Here is a 19,425-nt window from a genome sequence, read left to right on the forward strand (position 1 = left end):
AGAGAGAGCTGAAGAATGTGTTTGGGCTCAGTGTTGCACGCGTGAAGTCCTGAGAGAGCAAACCAGAGAAATCTATGCGAGGAGATGAGACAGGGAGAGAGACAGGGCCGTCTAAACCATTTAAGCCCTCATTAAGCCGTAGTCTTAGGCCGACGCCCAAGCATCACTAGGAAGTGACATCACAGCTTTCTCTTGCCACACAAAGTCTCGTCACCAGGCCGGACGGACTTGCGGCCTACCGCGCTTCCTTTTAAACTTCTCGTTTCTCGCCGCCCATGGGCTGGCGTGTAAATTTACGGTTTAAGTGTCACACGCTCAAGACCAGGATGTTCACTGAGCCTGAACTGTGTCCGTTTCAGACTGCGTTCTGTTACAGCACGCTGATCCGTGCGGACGTGGCCCCACTGGAAGCATCGGGGCCTTCCAGAAACTCTTTCTCCACAAGCTTTGGCCTAAAAACTGAGGCACCTGCTACCCGGTCCTGTCTTTCCGCATAGCGACGCTAATAACGCACCAGCCGAAATGCAGCTCACCACAACACACAGACTCCTACAGGCGGCTATGAAGCAGCGGTGGTGTGTGGTGCTTAAGAATGCTTTCAGATTATTGAACAGTTCAGAGACGGGCTCGGATCAATCTTACACACGACAGAACTGTCAACAGCAGAATTTCCCAGGGCCAAACTAAATGAGCAGAGATACGCACAGTCGCCACGCAGAGATAGATCTCAGTAACAATCCCTGGTGCTCACAGATCAATGTGTGGCATTTTTAAAAAGTTGTGCGGAAGTGGAATGCCACGTATTCTCCCCCTCGCGCACACACACACACGGCTCGTCGCCCGGGAGACCGCACACACACGTGTGTGTAACCCCCCCCTGCATTCCTCGCGAGTCGCCCGCGGGACACGCCCGACGCCTGCTGCAGGGCGAGGTTCGCTCTGCAAGTGTGCAGAGAGCATAAGGGTGCAAGTGTGCAGAGAGCATAAGGGTGCAAGTGTGCAGGAGCAGAAAGCCTCAGAAAGAGTGGAGAGGAGACGAGAGGTGAGGGAGGAGAGAGAGAGAAAGGAGGAGAAACGGAGGGAAGGAGAGAGAGAGGAGGCGAGAGAAAAGAGGAGAAACGGAGGGGAGGAGAGAGAGGGGAGGAAGGAGGAGCCAAAGCAAAGCAACACCTGGGGGGGGGAGGGGGCAGGAGACTCTCGCAGTGTTTTGGAGACAACATTCCTTCCTCCTAAAACTCAACTGCCAGTCCCAACGGGCTGCTCTGTGTGCACTACAAGTGCTCATATATTTAAAACTGAATTTCAAATGTTTTTTTCAAAAGTTTTTTTGAACAAGTTTTCAAAATCCAAATTTGTGCTTGCTAATATATCAGCAGGAAATAGCACCAATCTGAGAATGATGGAATAGTGCACAACCAAGATGGCAACTGTAAATCCCCAAATAATCATGTCTCCTGGAACTGCCCCTGTTCCCCCCAGCCCCCAGGACAGAGGACAGGTGCCACCCCATTGGCTGCCCCAAGACGATGTGCTCTGATTGGCTCTTCTGTCATTTTGCTCAGGTTAGTGGTGGATTTGATTTTGATTTTCGGTGGGTGGGTGTTCTGGTCGGTGAGTGCAGGAGGGTGAAGGAGTGCAACACGGAGGAGAAAGAACGGAGAGAGGGATGGGTGGAGAAAGAGAGAAGATACAGACCTCTTCCGCCTCAATACGAGCAGGCTCAATCAGCAGATTATTGACTTGATCAAATGACACCCCCTGTTAGGACAGGAACCAGCGAGAAGCATGCGGATTAGTGAGGCCCAAGTGACTGTCACACACCCACACTGCCCAACACCACACCCACACACTGCCCAACACCATCTCACACACAGAGCTCCAGAACACATCTCTCTAATACACACACACACACACACACACACACACCACCCACACCATTTCACACACAGAGCTCCAGAACACATCTCTCTAATACACACACACACACACTGCCCAACACCATCTCACACACAGAGCTCCAGAACACATCTCTCTCTAACACACACACACACACACACACTGCCCAACACCATCTCACACACAGAGCTCCAGAACACATCTCTCTCTAACACACACACACACACACACACACACACACACAGCCCAACACCATCGCACACACAGAGCTCCAGAACACATCTCTCTAATACACACACACACACTGCCCAACACCACACCATCACTGCCCAACACCATCTCACGCACACACACACACTGTACAGTGCTTAAGAACATATCTCCTCTTTCTTACACACACACACACACACACACGCGCGCTTGAACAGCAGTGGGCTCTGTGACGACCACACAGGCTGGGAGGTGCTGAAGCCTCCTGGCTTCATTCCCTGGCCGTTGTGGTCGTGACAGAGCAGGAGGCAGGAGCAGCAGCAAACTCACCCTAATAGAGCTCCCCTACTCCCCCCGCACACACACACACACACACACACACACACACACACACGCTCACACACACACAACACACACACACCACACACGCTCAAAAGGACCGAGACACAAGCCTCACACAGACAGCCCAGGTGTAGAGGAACTCATGAGGAAGAGGAGGAAGAGGAAGCAAAGGAGGAAGAGTGCTGGCTACACTGGCACAGTCCCCTCCAACCAGACGACTTAGCTCAGGTCGGTACACAGAGAACACTGTAAGTATCAGTACTCTGAGGGAGTGTTCCATACTCTGAGAATACTTTAAGTATCTATACTCTGAGGGACTGTTCGCACCTTGGGTTCTGGCTGTTCGGCAGGCAGTTCCACTGGATTTTGTAGTGATGTTTGCAGTAACAGTACTACTTCCACTTGTCTTGCACTCACTGCACTATCAGGAGGGCACGCACACACACACACACACACACACACGCACACCACTCTCCCAGTGACATAGCTATTACTACACACGCTCACACACATCCGCCCCCCCCCCCAAACAAACGATGCGCTTGGGTCTAACTCTGTTACAGCGTACTCAATCTGGGGAGGGGACCCGCTTAGCAACACAAGAACAGCGCTGGGCAGTGTGAATAAAATGACATCATTCGGAACAGTCTTTTTAAAAAATTAAAACCCGTTTAAAAAAAAGAGTACAGTCGTATGAAAGAGCTCTGTGCTTTTATCAGGACGGGACGTCGCGGGGGCGAGGGCAAGCCCGCCCTCCTGCGTGTGATGCTCTGTTTGAGGCTCTGTAAAGGTCAATGCAAAAGGCAGCCCAGATCAAAGGGCAGGCTGGGTAAGCCTGCACGAGTGGGACCTCGTCACGAGCTCCTCTAGGAGCTGCGCGAAAGGGCTGTGTAGAGGTCAACCCTGCGGGAGCACGGGGAGACCTGTCGAGGGACAGAACCCGACTTCCAAAAGGTCAATGCAACTATTGTGCAACTCAGCCCCGCCCACCAGACTGGGCCCGCCCACCAGCCTGGCTCCGCCCATCAGCCTGGGCCCGCCCACAAGCCAGGCCACACCCACCTGCCCTGCCCTACCCCGCCCACCAGCCTCGGTCCCACCCACCAGCCTGGGCCCAACCACCAGCCTGGCCCCGCCCACCAGCCCAGCCCCACCCACCAGCACCGCCCTCACCCATCAGCTTGGCCCTGCCCACCGGCCCCGCCCCCACCCTACCTTCAAAGGCTGCAGGGAGGCGTTGAGGCGGTCGGCCAGGGCGCTGTCCTCCAGATGGGTCTCCTCCCTCCTGGGGCGCTGTGGGCCTTCCTCCTCCTCCTCCTCCTCTTCCTCCTCCTCCTCCTCCTCCTGCTCCTCCTCCTCGGCGGGGGGGCGGGGCGGGGGCTGGGCCTCGGGGGTGAAGCCCTGCAGCAGGGCGGCCACCGCCTCGGGCTTGGGCAGCTTGCTGATCTTGAAGTGCTTCTTGTAGTGGGGCGTGTCCTTGCGGAACAGCCGCTGCTTCTCGGGCGGGCACGCCGGCGGCCGATCTTCGTCGCTGCCCTCGCCGTCCTCCTCCTCCCCCCCCCCGTTTTCCGCACGCCGGCGGATGATGGGCTCCTCTGCAAAGTGCACCGTGGGCTGCGGGGGGGGGGGGAGAGGGGGAGGGAGAGGGGAGAGGGAGACAAGGGAAACAGTTCAATCGGAGCGAGAGACAAAAAATGAGCATTTCTAAACCTTTTTGCTCTAGTATAACACCTTTATTCATCTTTAAAATATATTATAAGATTATTGTTATCAGTTTGTGTTGACATATGTCTAAAGAGAAGTATGTTTCTTAATTGTAAATGAATTTACAGATACAACAACACAAGATCACCCACCACTGGACAAGTTTTGTTTGTGTAAAGCAGGGAATGCTCACCTCTATGTATTCCACTTCCATCTCGTCTAGCTCCTCCCCATCCCCGGCGTGGTTCTGCCCATTGGCCGGCTCCGCCCATGTGGTTATGAGGTCCCGCCTCTCCTCGTGGGACCCAGCGGAGGCGGTGCTGTTCGAGGCGTGCGATTCGTTGCTCTGATTTGATAGACTGCTTAGGCGCTTGTCCTAGAAGCACACAGCAGTGATGTCACTCCGACAAGATTATAGTGGTGCATGAGTGAGAGAGAAAGAGACAGAGTGCGTGTTTGTGTGTGTGTGTGTGTGTGTCTGTGGCTGTGTGTGTGTGTGTGTGCATGTGTGTGTGTGGGTGTGTGTGTATCTGTGTGTGTGTGTGTGTGTTGTGTGTGTGTGTTGTGTGTCTGTGTTGTGTGTGTGTGTGTTGATGTGTGTGTGAGAGTGTGTGTGTTGTGTGTCTGTGTGTGTGTGTGTGTGTGTGTGTGTGGTGTGTGTGTGGTGTATGGTGTGTCCGTGTGTGTCTGTGTATATGTGTGTGTGTGTGCGTGTGTGTGTGTTAGTGTGTGTGTGTGTGTGTGTGTGTGTGTGTGTGTGGTAGTGTGTGTGTGTGTGTGTATAGTGTGTGTATGTGTGTGTGTGTGTGTGTGTGTGTGTGTGTGTGTGTGTGTGTGTGTGTGTGTGTGTGTGGTGTGTGTTGTGTGTGTGTGTGTGTGTGTGTGGTGGGGTGTGTGTGGTGGGGTGTTGTGTGTGTGTGTGTGTGTGTGTGTGTGTGTGTGTGTGTGTGTGTGTGTGTATGTGTGTGTGTGTGTGTGTGAGTGTTCGTACCTCATTGTCGAGGCGGTGCTCTTCATCAGCGCGGGGTGTGTACTCGTTCCTCTTCTCCTCCATCACCTTCTTCATCACTTTCAGTTCGCTGGGGTGGGGCGTCGCCCGGCGCAGCAAACCCTGCTACAGGAGCACAGAGTTATTCAGCACAGGCCCCAGACCCAACGGCCTTACGCTGAGCAACACAGGCCCGAGACCCAGCGCAGTTACACTGAGCAGCACAGGCCCCAGACCCAGCGCTGTTACACTGAGCAGCACAGGCCCCAGACCCAGCGCGGTTACACTGAGCAGCACAGGCTCGAGACCCAGCACTGTTACACTGAGCAGCACAGGCCCCAGACCCAGCGCTGTTACACCGAGCAGCAGAGGCCCCAGACCCAGCGCTGTTACACCGAGCAGCATAGACATGAGACACAGCACCATTACAATGTTACACTGACCATAACAGTGTCGTTAAAATGTTACACTGAATAGCACATCGCTGTTACACTGAGCAGCACAGCCCTGTTACACTGTTATACTGAGCAGCACAGCACAGACAGAAAACTTGGGACATCAATCACAGAGTACGTTGCCAACTATGCTGATGGAAACGGTTTGATGCTTTCGGCCTACATTTCCCAGCTCCCCATGGGTAAATAGCCAGGAAGTAGCAGGATGGTGCCTCTCTTATCCCTATGTCATTACCCCGGCCCCACCCCTTCAGGCAGCCCCACTCACCCTGCGCTCCTCGGCCGCCTCGTCGTCGTCCTCGTCGTCCTTGACGCCGTCCTGGAAGTGGATGACGGGCACGCGGTTCAGGTTGCCGTCCGTCGGCCCGTCGTCCAGACTGTTCTCCAGAAGGTTCTCTGTGATACACAGGGACACTGCTTAACACTGCAGGAGAGACAGCGCAGGTACTGCTTCTACAGAGGAGGGGGGGGAGGGAGGGAGAGAGAGGAGAGGAGGGAGAGAGAGAGAGAGAGAGAGGAGAGAGAGAGAAGAGAGAGGGAGAGAGGGTAGGAGAGAGAGAGAGAGAGGGAGAGACAGGAAGACAGAGAGAGAGGGAGAGAGCAAGAGCGAGGGAGAGAGCAAGAAAGGAGGGGAGAGAGGAAGAGAGACAGAGAGAGAGAAAGAGAGCTAGACAGGCAGGAAGGCAGAAGAGAGAGAGAGAGAGAAGAGCGAGGGAGAGAGAGCAGAGAAGAGGAGGGGGAGGGGTCTCAGAGGCTGAGGAGGGGCTGGGCAGCAGAGCAGGTAGGTAGGTTGGGAAAGAAAGGGGGAGAGAGAGAAAGAGAGGGAGAGGGGGAGAGAGAGAGAGAGAGCGTGGGGGTAGGAGGGTCTCTCACCGAGGCTGGAGGAGGGCTGCTGGGGCAGCAGGTAGCAGGTCAGCACCTTGTCGCCCGTCTGGGCGTCGTCCTCCGTCTGGAACTTGAGCATGGGCTGGGACTGGTTCTCCGCCAGCCACAGCGCCTTCAGGTTCAGGTTCGTCAGAGAGAACGGGAGGTTCTGGAGCCTGGGGCAAGAGAGAGGCGGGGCAAGAGAGAGGGGGGGCAAGAGAGAGGGGCAGAGAGGGAGAGAGGGGAGAGAGGGGCATGAGACCGGAGAAAGAGAAAGGGATGAGGGGGGCAAGAGAGGGGCGAGCCCAGCAAAAGACTGTCTATCAAAAACAAGATTTCACATTCTGCGTTTAAAAACCGGTCCCCTCTGCTGAACTACATTTCCCAGACTCCCAGCGGTCAGTTCACAGTGTCTTATCTGCAGGACCCTGCGGGGCACGCAGTCTGGCGCAGCCCGGCACCCCGCGGGCAGAGGGAGGTCGGCGCTCACTTGTTGCCCGCCACGTCCAGCACGTGCAGCCCGGTGGCGTCGCCCAGCTGGGCGGGCAGCCTGGCCAGCCGGTTGTCGCGCAGAGACAGCACGCTCATGCCCACGCAGCCGCCCAGCTCCGCCGGGACGCCGTACAGGCGGTTGCGGTCAGCGTTCAGGTTGCTCAGCCTCTTCAGCTTCCCCATGGAGCGAGGAAGACTCTGGAGCGCAGGAGAGAAGAGGGAGGAGGGGGAGGGAGGAGTCAGTGGGGAGGAGGGAGAGAGGGAGGAGACAGAGCGGGTGGAGTAAGAGAGGGAGGAGACAGAGCGGGTGGAGTAAGAGAGGGAGGAGTAAGAGGGGGAGGAGACAGAGGGGGAGGAGTGAGAGAGGGAGGAGTCAGTGGGGTAGGAGTGAGAGAGGGAGGGATCAGAGGGGGAGGAGTCAGAAGTGGGAGGGGTTAGAGGTGAGGAGTCAAAAGTGGGAGGAGTTAGAGAGGCAGGAGTGAGAGGGGGAGGGGTCAGAAGTGGGAGGGGTCATAGGGGAAGGAGTCAGCAGTGGGAGGGGTCCGAGGGGGAGGGGTCAGAAGTGGGAGGAGTTAGAGTGGCAGTGAGGGAAGAGTGAATGGGGGAGGAGCAGAAAGCACAGGAAGGAGGAGGAGGGGTCACAGCTGAGCGGTGCGAACACTGTGCCTCAGGCTGCACACTTTAACCCAGCGTGACGCTGTGATGAGGTTGGGAGGGAAATTCTCCTATAAAAACATCGACTGTCCCTCGCTTTGAGAAGCACTCTGAGCAGGACTGTGAGCAGGACTGTGAGCAGGACCCTAAGCTCAGTTTGTCCTTGAGCACACACAGCAGGCATTCCTTCTGCATTGAGCAATCAGGCGGAACGCCCAGCCGTGGAGCGCACACCACACCACATCATCCCTGTTATTATGGAGGGATAAAGACCTGCATACCTGTCTTCATTTTTTTTTTTTTTAATTGTATCTGAAAAAATATTTTACACTTGGCACCAGGAGCAACCCAATGCAGACGCCCTACAACACCACTGACCTACTAGGGCCTCGAACCACAAATCTAAAGGTTCTTATTATTAATAAGAGCTCAGAGGCACAGAAAAAGATGGGCAGGCTGTCTGAGAGGTGGAGGGGGGGGTGGTGGTGGGGTTCTACCTGCAGCAGGTTCTCCGTGAGTATCAGCTCCGTCAGGTTCTCGCACTCGCCCACGGAGTCCGTCAGGTGGGTGAGCCGGTTCTGGTCCACCTTCAGGATGGACAGCTGCTTCAGGGAACCTGCGGAGGCGACACACACACACACACACACACGCCGTCAGCGCCGATCCGACGGCCCCAAACCGGACCCGGCTCGGACCCGAGTCCTTGGCCTCAACCTTCATCTTTTTTTTTTTTTTTTGCGACTTCTGTACCCCGTCTGCAATAACTGCGTTTGTCCAGTAGGGGGTGTCAATGTTTTTCCATAAAAAAAAAACCACATTGACCGGCTCTCCGGTGGGGCTAGCGTCCTTTAGCACAGCTGCTAACACAGCTGTCCGGCGAGTGACAGGCAGCTAAATTAACTGCCCCGCCTCCGCGCCTGCGGAGCCTGACCCAGCCCTAAAGGTCAGGGGATTCCTTGGAGGTCCGGCGCGGAGGCAGTCACCTGTCTGCCGTCAGCCCGCCAGCGTGCGCGCTGTGAGTGTGAGGGAGGAATCCCACTGTCTTTCTGTCTCTCTCTCCCTTTCCTTTTGAGCCAGCAGGGCACTCTGGCAGAAACTGAGCCGATTCCCTATGTCTGTGTGCATATAGTGTGAGTGTGTGTACAGTGTGCATACAGTGCGTGTGTGTGGGTATAGTGTGTGTTCATGTGTGTAGCGTAAGTGTGAGTGCATGTGTATAGTGTGTGTATGCATAGTGTGAGTGTGTGTATAGTGTGTGTGTGCGTGTGTGTAGTGTATAGTGAGTGTGTGTGCGTGTGTGTGTATAGTGCGTGTGTGTGCGCATGTGTGTACAGTGTACAGTGTGTGAGTGTGTGTATAGTGTGTGTATACTGCACTCTCACCGATGCTGTCGGGGAGCAGCTCCAGCTGGTTGTGGGAGAGCAGCAGGTCAGTCAGGGCCAGCAGGCCGCTGATCTCAGCAGGCAGCTTCTCCAGACGATTCTTCGACACGTCCAAACACACCAGCTTGCGCAGGTTCCCCAGCTCCTGCACACACACGCACGCATGCGGACACACACACACACACGCAACAGCACACGCAACAGTCATTAAACAGCAATAAAAACCCCACCGTTTCACACATCCCCACCCCACATAAACACTCCCCCACTCCCCCATCCCCCCTCGGAGAGATCCCACACTGATCCAAACCCCTCGGCGCTGAACCTGGTGCTCAGCCGCCGTTAGCATGCGAGGGCCGTCCCATACTGACCGGGGGCAGGGAGGAGAGGTTGTTTCGGTCCAGCCACAGCTCCCTCAGGTTGGGGAGAGCCCCCATGGTGTCCGGCTGCAGGGGGAGAGAGGAGCGAGAGAGAACAACTCTCCATCAGTGCACTGCACCCTCTTCTGTTACACCCTCCAGGCCTGGGGTGTCAAACTCCAGGCCTGGAGGGTCTTCCAGCATAAGTGGCTCATTTAAGTCAATGATTGGCTAAGGAGTCCACACGCCTTGTTTTCAAAGCCTTAATTGGCTGCTAATTGAAAGGAAACCACAAACACCTGCAGACACTGCAGCCCTCCAGCGCTGGAGTTCGACAGCCGTTACACATAAATCATTTTGCTTTTTGGTGACAACGTCCAATAGAGCACCTTCAAACTGAAACTAAAACAGTCGAATTTAGAGAGAGAGAGAAAAGGAAGAGAGAGAAAGCAGGTGCAATCGAAGAGCGCTGTTGTTTTGTAACCTCATCTGACACAAGACGGGCTGACGCGCGGTAAATTCCGCTCGGTTCTGCTTGACGTCACAGGAAGTGCTCTTTCACACGCACACGCTCAGGCCTACAGGACAGCGGGCGGGCAGTGGCTTTAACCCTTTCAGGTGTGAGGTCACAAACACGCGATGACAATGTTCTACTGTTACATTCTACTGCTGATGTAACGATCGCTACCGGCAACTGAAAGCAGTGGAGTTCTAGAACTCCGGAAAAAAAAAAAACATTCCAAAAAACCTGCTCTTCAAAGCAGAGAGCATACCCTATATCTGCTGTATCTGCTATATCCGTCTCAATTCAAGCAAAAATCAACAGCTTTGATGACTAAATGCAGGAAACCAAAAAAAAAAGGCCCTAACTGCCCCCCCTCCCCACCCCCACAAGGTGGTCATGGGAATATAAGGGCCCGGGCTTTGACCTGAGGCAGCCAACCGAGCACAACTACGCACAGGGTTTGCTTTCAAATACCTATCGACCGCTTCCAGAAGAACGGAACGAGCGTGAATGTTGGACGGCAGATGGGAGGTGAGCGGAGGAGATACGCGCGTTAGCCGATAGCGGCGAGATGCGTTTGCGATACCGCCTGGCCCGCAGCCCTGAGAGCCCCCAGAGGCCTCGGCGGCCTGCTCCACTAATCGCGGTAATGAAATCTTTATTGAACGCGGCCGCATGAAAGCACTCCAGCAGCCCCGGACACATAAAACCCCCCGCGGGGAAGGGGGTTTATACCGACTGTACCGCTCCACGCACGCATCCTGCAGACTGCGCTAAAAAAAAAAGGGGAGGGGCTCCAGAATCACTCCGCCGGGGGGGGGGTGTGTTTAATCAGGCACCCCTGTGTGGGACCCGCCCCACTCTGTCCCAAACTGGCCCCGCCCCGCTCTGTCCCAAACACGCCCCGCCCATCTCTGTCCCAAACTGGCCCCCGCCCCACTCTGTCCCAAACACACCCCGCCCGTCTCTGTCCCAAACTTGCCCCGCCCCGCTCTGTCCCAAACATGCCACGCCTGTCTCTGTCCCAAACTGGCCCCCGCCCCGCTCTGTCCCAAACACGCCACGCCCGTCTCTGTCCCAAACTGGCCCCCGCCCCGCTCTGTCCCAAACACGCCACGCCCGTCTCTGTCCCAAACTGGCCCCCGCCCCGCTCTGTCCCAAACACGCCACGCCCGTCTCTGTCCCAAACTGGCCCCCGCCCCGCTCTGTCCCAAACTTGCCCCGCCCCGCTCTGTCCCAAACTTGCCCCGCCCCGCTCTGTCCCAAACTTGCCCCGCCCCGCTCTGTCTCAAACTTGCCCTGCCCCACTCTGTCCCAAACACGCCCCACCCCGCTCTGTCCCAAACTGGCCCCCGCCCCGCTCTGTCCCAAACACGGCCCGCCCGTCTCTGTCCCAAACACGCCCCGCCCCGCTGTGTCCCAGACACGCCCCACTCTGTCCTAAACTTGCCCCGCCCCGCTCTGTCCCAAACACGCCCCACTCTGTCCTAAACTTGCCCCGCCCCGCTCTGTCCCAAACACGCCCCACTCTGTCCTAAACTTGCCCCGCCCCGCTGTGTCCCAGACACGCCCCACTCTGTCCTAAACTTGCCCAGCCCCGCTCTGTCCCAAACACACCCCACTCTGTCCTAAACAAACTTGCCCCGCCCCACTCTGTCCCTGACTCCCCTTCAGGTGGGGGCTCTGGCAAGAGAGCATGTGGCACGGCAGGATTCAAACCTGCAGCTTCCTGTGACAGCTCCGTTTGATCTCTGCTCCAACCCCCTTGAAGCCAAAACCCACAATTTTTGGTTTTACACCCCTGTGAGCAGGGGGGGGGGAGGGGGGTGCAGGGGGGTATACCCACTGAGGAGGACCTCAGGCAAAGCATGTTCAAATTCCTTCCTTCTTCAAACATGACGAGGATTTCACAGTTATAAGACCTTTGATTAGCGGTCAAAGCAAAGGATTCTGGGAGACAGCACCGCCCCCACCTGTTCCTGCTGTCATTAATACTCCATTCCATTGCTCAACACTAAATCCTGCACCGACTCTGAACACTGAGTCAACACCGGGTTCCACCCCTCCAGGAACCTCTCATTGGCTGCCTCAGTTCCGGGATCGTAAGCCTCGCTTCCCAGGTTTGCTGTTGGTTTGAATCCCTGCCAAGCGCCAGGTATGCATTAGAACCGGCAGGACGGGTTGGGGCGGGGCAGGGGCGTCGCTGATCCTTCTGTTACTGTTCCAGAGGCAGCGCTACACATCCAACACTACACATTCAGCGCTACACATCCAACACTACACATGCTAGCGCTACACATCTTAGGCCTACACATCCAATGCCGCACATTCACATCGTTTACAAACACGTAAAAAGACTGGGACAGATGACAGTAGCGCAGAGGGAACGTTCTGGGCTTCAGGAGACCGGCGCTAACGCTTAGCGGAGACCATCTTTGCCCCTTCAGGAGGACGAGGCTAACTCTGCGCTCGCAAACCAGCCCTCACAGACCGCACCGGCGGTAACAGAGCTGCGTGCGGTAACCGGGCGGGTCTCACTTCGTTACCGCTGCAGGCTCAGTCAGAGCGGGGAGAGGGGAGCGGGGCCGCACCGAGCCGTGTGGCGGGACTAGCGCTGTGAGAGAGCCGCTCTTACCAGAACCTCCAATTCATTATTGCCCAGGTCCAACTGCTCCAGCTTGACCAGGAACGACAGGGACCTGCGGCCAGATGGAGAGAGAGAGGGGGAGAGAGGGAGGGAGGGAGAGAGGGAAGGAGAGAGGGTGAGAGGGAGAGAGGGAGGGAGAGGGAGAGAGAGGGAGGAAGGGATGCAGAGAGAGAGAGAGAGAGAGGGAGGGAGAGGGAGGGAGAGAGAGGGAGGGAGGGAGGGAGGGAGAGAGAGGGAGAGGGAGGGAGGGATGGAGAGAGAGGGATAGGTAGGGAGAGGGAGGGAGGGAGGGCGAGAGATGGGGGAGGGATGGATGGATGGAGGGAGAGAGAGAGGGAGAGAGAGGGAGAGGGAGGGAGGGATGGAGAGAGAGGGATAGGTAGGGAGAGAGATGGGGGAGGGATGGATGGATGGAGAGAGAGAGAGAAGAGAGAGAGGGGGAAGAAGAGACAGAGAGTAGAGTTCATATAATTGCACACTGATGGCTGATGACAGCCACACAGACCCTGCACGTGACATTTCATACGCGCTCTCAGACCAGCCGAATAAGGCAGTGCAGGCCGTAACGAATGCAGAGACCGCGTTCCCGCCATCTGTCCCCCACGGGTGGGCGGGGTTTCTGGCGGTCGCGGCGCAGCTGCCAGGGGGGGGCTTAGCGGCCGCTACATAACCCAATTAGGCGCTAAATACTGACTTAAGACCCCGCCCCCCCCGGTGCCATCACACCGAAAAACACCACAGCAAGCTCTGACACTCGTACCTGACCCACACAGCACTACAGACTGCAGCTAACCGCACACCTGCTGTCGCTTTATGATGTCAAACTATGTTTATGACTTCACATCAGGAAATCCAGCACAGAATATAACAGAATATGGGAAGCAAGACAAACGTGACCAAAAACTTTTTTTTATTTTTCGATCGCTGTTCCCAGGGTTGAGTGGAGGGGGGTGTACGGGTTCGATCCCCCCTGTCAGGGGTGCACTTACGTGGGCAGCGATTTCAGCAGGTTGTCCCGAAGCTCCAGGGTCACCAGGTTGGCCAAGCTACGGGGAGGGGGGGGGGGGGGGGGTTGGACAGGACACATTTTACAACTCAATCAGCCACTGAAGAAAGTTTGCTGATTTTACCAAAACAGACGATGCAACAACATGGTGGCAGCCATTTCACAGGCTGAGACACAACTGCGCGCTCCAGCACCAGTATCTTCCATTAACCCTTTAAGGTGTGAGATCACATGTGCAGTTAGAAGGTTTACAACATTCCATTGCTGATGTAACAATCACTACTGGTAATTGAAAGCAATGGAGTTCTAGAACACTCAACAGACAAGATTTACAGGAAAACTGCAAATAGTATTCTGTGACTGAGGAGCTGTTAAGCATGTGCCTATGCTTGTGCCTGTTTGTTCGCATGGTGGTACTGTAGGTTGCACTTACTTGCCAATGTCGTTCGGCAATGACTGCAGAGATACCTCATTCAGAGACAAGTGGGCCAGAGCTCTGAGCTGTGTGAAACCATCAGGCAATCTGGAGAGACAGAGGGAGAAAGGGAGAGCAGGAGAAAGAGGGAGAGAGAGAGGGAGGGAGGGAGAGGGAGAAAGAGAAGACAGGGATGGGGAGGGAGAGGAGGGAGAGGAAGGCAGAAGGAGGGAGAGAGAGAGTTACAGTCAAACAGAAATCCTTCACGCACACATTCCCTGTGCAGTTCGTACAGATCCAATGCAAGAGCCTTACTTACACAAGAACCAGCAATTCTACCTGCCAGTTTAAAGATTTATACTCTTTTGGCAAGTGTCATGTGACAAAAACTAAAGTGCCAGACGACGGTTTCCATTTATACTTTGGCAAAGGCCTGTGGGAAGGGTTCTAGAGGAGCGCGACACTTAACAAAAACAAAAAAAAAACACTTCGTCATGCAACACTTTGTTCAGTTGAAAACAAATCACTTTTGTCATGTGACACGCGTCGAAAAGGGTGGAGCGACAAACTATAAATCAGGCTCAAGAAGGACACTTAACAGCGTTGCATCCCAACACGCTCCAGAGGTGGTGGTGTTGGTGGTGTGATGAGGCTCTTACACAACCTCACATAAGAGACAGAGAAACTCCCTCTCCTCCCTTTCTCGCCCGCGCCTCTCTCAAAAACCTGTAAACGAGCTCAGGATCTCAGCGCTCGGGCTGAATAGGACTTCGCTCAGCCCAGCCCCAGAAAAGCTAAGCTCTAAATTGCTCGGCGCCCTCGGGCATGCGTGCTGAAAGGGCCCTTTCGACACCGATGTCGCCCTGCGCGTGTGAAAAGCAGCACAGTAAACCTGGCACAATCACCATCCCACCCTAAACAGGTCATTATTACATTTCAAAGTCAATTTCCCCCCCCCCGTCCCCCGATTTTGAACAGGAGGGCCATGATAAAAGGGCTAGCGCAGCAGTTCCGGCATCGACACCACGGGCGCGTTCGTCCGCGAGGGGCTACGAATTCGACGCGGCGCCGCGGCGCCACAAATATTTACGGGAACTGCGAAGGCTCGGAATGCAAGCATTTCCTGTTTTTGAAATATACCCGAGTAAGCCAGCACGCAAGCTCTTACAGAAAGAGCCCGCGGGCGGTCAAAAGGCCGTAAATATTAGTAAATATTTGCCCAGATTAATGTGAATCGAATACACCGAGAAACACTTGGGAGGAGGGGAGGGGGGAGGGGGGGTGCGTTGTGCGTATTTGCCTCGGTAATATTATCAAATAAAAACCTTGTGATTCTTATGTGTTTATGCCAAACGTATTTGCCGGCCTGGGGGAAAGTACACTTGAGTGTGTGCACGGGGGATGAAGGTAGCTCAAGTAGCCGACGGCAGCTTAACCCTTTAAGGTGTGAGGGTCACAAACGCGTGATCAGAACGTTCGTGACCGGACATTCTAATGCTGATGTCACAGCCACTCCTGGTATTCGACAGCACCGGAGTTCCAGAACACTGACTGGGAAACGAAAAAATTCCAAAAAAAAAAAACAAAAAAAACCAGCTCTTCAAAGGGTTGACGGCAGAGACAAACAGCTGTAGAACGGCACTTAAGGGTCAACTCAGATCAGCTTTCCCCGTCCATGTCCTAGCCCTGTGCATCACAAGGTACAAGACTAAACTGACCCTGGAGCAGCACTCCCGCCCTGAGATGCTTTCACAAATACGAGTCCTCTGATCAAAGACGGCCTGGGAGGCCAACTCCCCTTGAGCAAACATCTCCGTCCGCTAAAGAGCAGAGACATCACTTGTTAAGCTCTTTGGTGAAAGGCTAGGGGGGTTAAGCACACAGAGGTGGCTGTAAAACACACCGAACTACTTTAAGGGAAACGTACAAAACAGATGGTGCACCCTGACCCCAGCTGACTGATGAACCTCTTAATTTAGAGACCACCAGCACCACAGTGCTCTCTTCCTCTGTCCTCCTCCCAGAAACGGCCAACAGGAGTCAGGTTTCCAAAAATCCGTCCGAAGGAATTCTCTCGCGGGCCTTCAGTACGTGGGCTCGGACCAGATCGGCTTGGGTTTTCTGCAAGCCAAGCGATTTCGCTTTTTTTTTTTTTGTTTTTTTGAAGTTGCCTGTATTCGTGCGGCGTTTGATCTGATCACAGAGAAAGGTGCAGATGCACCAGTGACTCACCACCAGCACCACCACCGCAAAACATGTTTATTTCCTTAGTGGGTTTACAGCCGCGGGCCATTCAACGCTCGTTAGCGTACGCTCGAGTAGCCTCCTATAGCTACATATGGCATTCCGGGGCCACAATAGCTCCCCTGCAGTGTTCTAAGACTAATCACCCACCCACCCTCCCAATGCTGACATAGTACAGGCCGCTCCTCATTCGCGTGACACCCGGATAAAGGTGGTCTGAACCACCGGCTGACCTGGAGAGGGGGTTTCCGCTGAAGTCCGCGATTTCCAGCGCCTTGCAGAACTTGATGCTCTCGGGGATCTCAGGAATGTCTGCACGAAGGACGGTGATGATGGGGGGGTGGGGGGGTGGGGGCGCAGTCAGCAGTTTCAGCCCAGACAGAGAGAGAGAGAGAGAGAGAAAGGGAATTAGTCATTTTAAAAACAGCATACATTTTCAGGTTTGGGTTTAATAGGTACCAGATGGCCAAATGGGATGGGGGGGGGGAGCAATTGGGACCAGCCCGGAGGCTCAGGTTCTTCCATAGAATGAGCCGGCACACAGAACTCCCAGCTCAAGAAGTCCAGCCACACCCAAATAACACACTTGTACCTCCACCCACCTGCACGTAAAACATCCTCATAACCCATTACATATGAAACTTGGTTCAGGGTACAACCATAAACCACGCAGTTTGTGTGACTTTTCCCTTAATTCAGGGACAGCCTGCCATCCAAGGTGATTTGAAATTTAACTGAAACCAGTAACCTAGACCCCATTCTCTAATGTTATAACGCAGGTATTGTGAACCCAACTCTAATGTTCTAACGCAGGTATTGTGAACCCAACTCTAATGTTCTAACATAGGCACTGTTGAACCCTGCTCTAATGTTCTAAAGCAGGTATTGTGGAACCCTGCCCCAATGTTCTGATGAATGGCAACTGAATTCCTGCAGTCTGCTGCATGGGGACGTTGACATGACAAGGCGAATCTTCACATGAGGCCAAGTCCCCAGTAATCACTAATTCCTCAGGTTTTCCTCAACCGAAAGGGTCTCCGCGTCTGGAACTACGAGAGCTGAGGTGACGTGAGGTTTCCCGAAAGCCAAGGCTGCAGACCCTGCTGTACGGGAGCCAGCTGCGGAGTCTGGACATCGTTCCCGGCCCCTCACTCGACAGAGCGCCTGTGGACAGGCTGGAACGCTCCACTGATTTACCGTGCAGATAAAAAAAGTGATGTTTTTTGGCAAAAGTAGCCCGGAATGATTCACAGGCTGCTGTGGTGGTAGTAAGCGTAGGTTTGGGATTCTGAGCTGGACTAGGAGAATGAGCAGCACAGCAGAGGTTTCAAGACTACATTACCCACCAACTCCTGGGCTTATTTACACCATGGGATATCACTGGCTAGACAACTTAATCTACTTCACAGGTTGAGTACAAAAGTGTGTGTGTGTGTGTGTGTGTGTGTACGTGCGTACGCGTGCATGTGCGTGTGTGTGAATATGTGTATGTAGCGTTTGCGTGTGTGTGTGAATCTCACCGTTCCGGGAGATGTCCAGCTCCACCAGCTGCATGAAGTTGGCCACCTCGGGAGGAAGCTTCTGGATCTCATTGTCGCTCAGGCCCAGCTTACGCAGGTTCAGCAGCCGGAAGAAAGGCTGGGAAGAGAGAGAGAGAGAGAGAGAGAAAGCCGTTAGCCTACTGAGCTTCGTCATACGACGGCTAAAACACAGATTAGGACCAAGTAAACTAACACTCGATCGGTTAACAAATAGTCAAAATCATAGAGAACAGTCAAACGGAATCCGTCTTCACACGATGTTTGGGAGTGGGATTAAGGTTGAGACCGAGGGTACGCAAATTCTGGATCTGCAGTCGGGAGCTGAAAATGCACAGAACCTCCTGGGGTGCTTCAGACAGGGCTGGTCAGAGGCCTTGGTCAGAAGCCCTGGTCAGAGGCCCTGGTTAGAGGCCCTGGTCAGAAGCCCTGGTCAGAAGCGCTCTGGTAGGGCCTGGTCAGAAGCCCTGGTCAAAAGCCCTGGTCAGAGAGGCCCTGGTCAGAGAGGCCCTGGTCAGAGGCCCTGGTCAGAAGCCCTGGTCAGAAGCCCTGGTCAGAAGCCCTGGTCAGAAGCCCTAGATTCCCACAGGAGGAGCTCAAACGGTGCATTCAATAGATTCTTTCACAATTAATTTCCGTCGAGAGCACTCAGACTTTTCCAATTCTGCTTTAATCCCACAACACACACGAAATCCCCTGAATACAGTGCACAAAGGACAGAACAGCCCTGCTAACGGACGTAAGAAGCTCTTCAAACCCCCCCCCCCCCCAAAAAAAACCCCAAAGACTGGGACTCCCAGTGCTGGACCAAACTCAAGAATCTCGAAGGACGTTGCTTAAATAAGCCAAATAAAATTCAAGTTGACATTTTGAGAGCCTTTGAGGGGAAAAATCCAGTCTGGGTTGTTCATCAGATGTCACTCTTATTGAGAAGCCCCTTAATTATTTGCTTTATTCCCCCTCGCTATAAAGGATTTTGGAAGTCCTGCTGGCACAGGCCTTGGGCCCCTGCTCTCAAACAGCGCTGTTCCCGGCAGTTCCAGCTTTTTAGAAAAACTGGCACAAAAACCCCCCAAAATGATGACAGGAAGTACATTATGTGCAGAACGAATAGAGTGTGCATTGCTGGAGAAAGACGGTAAGAGTCAAAGCTGTACTGGTGGAACAATGTATGGATCTGGAACAACGCATTGGGGCAAAGGGCAACGACCCCGATCCAATCGATACGACACGTAACAATTGATCTGCATCGTCATGAAACCATAGCAAAGCATTTATTTAAATGTCGATAATCGTACGGCGTTTCGCTCGCTAGCAATACCGCCAACATCACCGTTAACGTTTCCGACTCGACCTCATCATCACTCGCGCTAGTGCCGTTTTCGTGATATCGCCAAATATGGAACTGTCGCCTCAAGGTACAACATTTTATCCTATCGCGGGGAAGCCTGAGGTTTATATACCCCTAGCTGTAGCACAGTGAACTGCACCGAATGCCATCCATCTAAACTCAACAGCGACAGGGCACAGTTAGTCTAGGGCGAGTTATACTGGGCAAACGTTTGTAGATGGCGACAGGGCACCGTTAGTCTATGGCGGGTACAACTGGGTGAGCGTTTGCAGATGGCACCGGTATGACCAGGCTGGCAGACCACAGGGGGGGGGAGTCATGCCCGGGCAGCTGGGAGGGGGCTTCGCATTGGAGCAGGTGAAAGGTGTCGGGC

At 54.4% G+C, this 19,425-nt stretch overlaps 1 protein-coding gene across 1 annotated transcript in view; it reads right to left on the reverse strand.

Moving 5' to 3' along the window:
* The window catches only part of LOC135260308 (protein scribble homolog), a 96,139-nt gene that overhangs the window by 43,474 nt on the left and 33,240 nt on the right, over positions 1–19,425 (reverse strand). Inside the window, exons 2-16 of the mRNA XM_064345552.1 lie at positions 17,684–17,801; positions 16,397–16,475; positions 13,938–14,027; positions 13,488–13,544; positions 12,487–12,550; positions 9,359–9,433; positions 8,988–9,132; positions 8,103–8,221; positions 6,950–7,149; positions 6,469–6,635; positions 5,864–5,991; positions 5,144–5,266; positions 4,346–4,528; positions 3,664–4,062; positions 1,696–1,758 (exon numbers count right to left, since the gene is read on the reverse strand). Coding sequence (XP_064201622.1) covers positions 1,696–1,758; positions 3,664–4,062; positions 4,346–4,528; positions 5,144–5,266; positions 5,864–5,991; positions 6,469–6,635; positions 6,950–7,149; positions 8,103–8,221; positions 8,988–9,132; positions 9,359–9,433; positions 12,487–12,550; positions 13,488–13,544; positions 13,938–14,027; positions 16,397–16,475; positions 17,684–17,801 — 2,010 coding nt within the window. The remainder of the gene's footprint in view (positions 1–1,695; positions 1,759–3,663; positions 4,063–4,345; positions 4,529–5,143; positions 5,267–5,863; positions 5,992–6,468; positions 6,636–6,949; positions 7,150–8,102; positions 8,222–8,987; positions 9,133–9,358; positions 9,434–12,486; positions 12,551–13,487; positions 13,545–13,937; positions 14,028–16,396; positions 16,476–17,683; positions 17,802–19,425) is intronic.

The sequence above is a fragment of the Anguilla rostrata genome, chromosome 8 (genome assembly GCF_018555375.3).
Source record: "Anguilla rostrata isolate EN2019 chromosome 8, ASM1855537v3, whole genome shotgun sequence".
In the NCBI taxonomy this organism is placed as follows: Eukaryota; Metazoa; Chordata; class Actinopteri; order Anguilliformes; family Anguillidae; genus Anguilla; species Anguilla rostrata.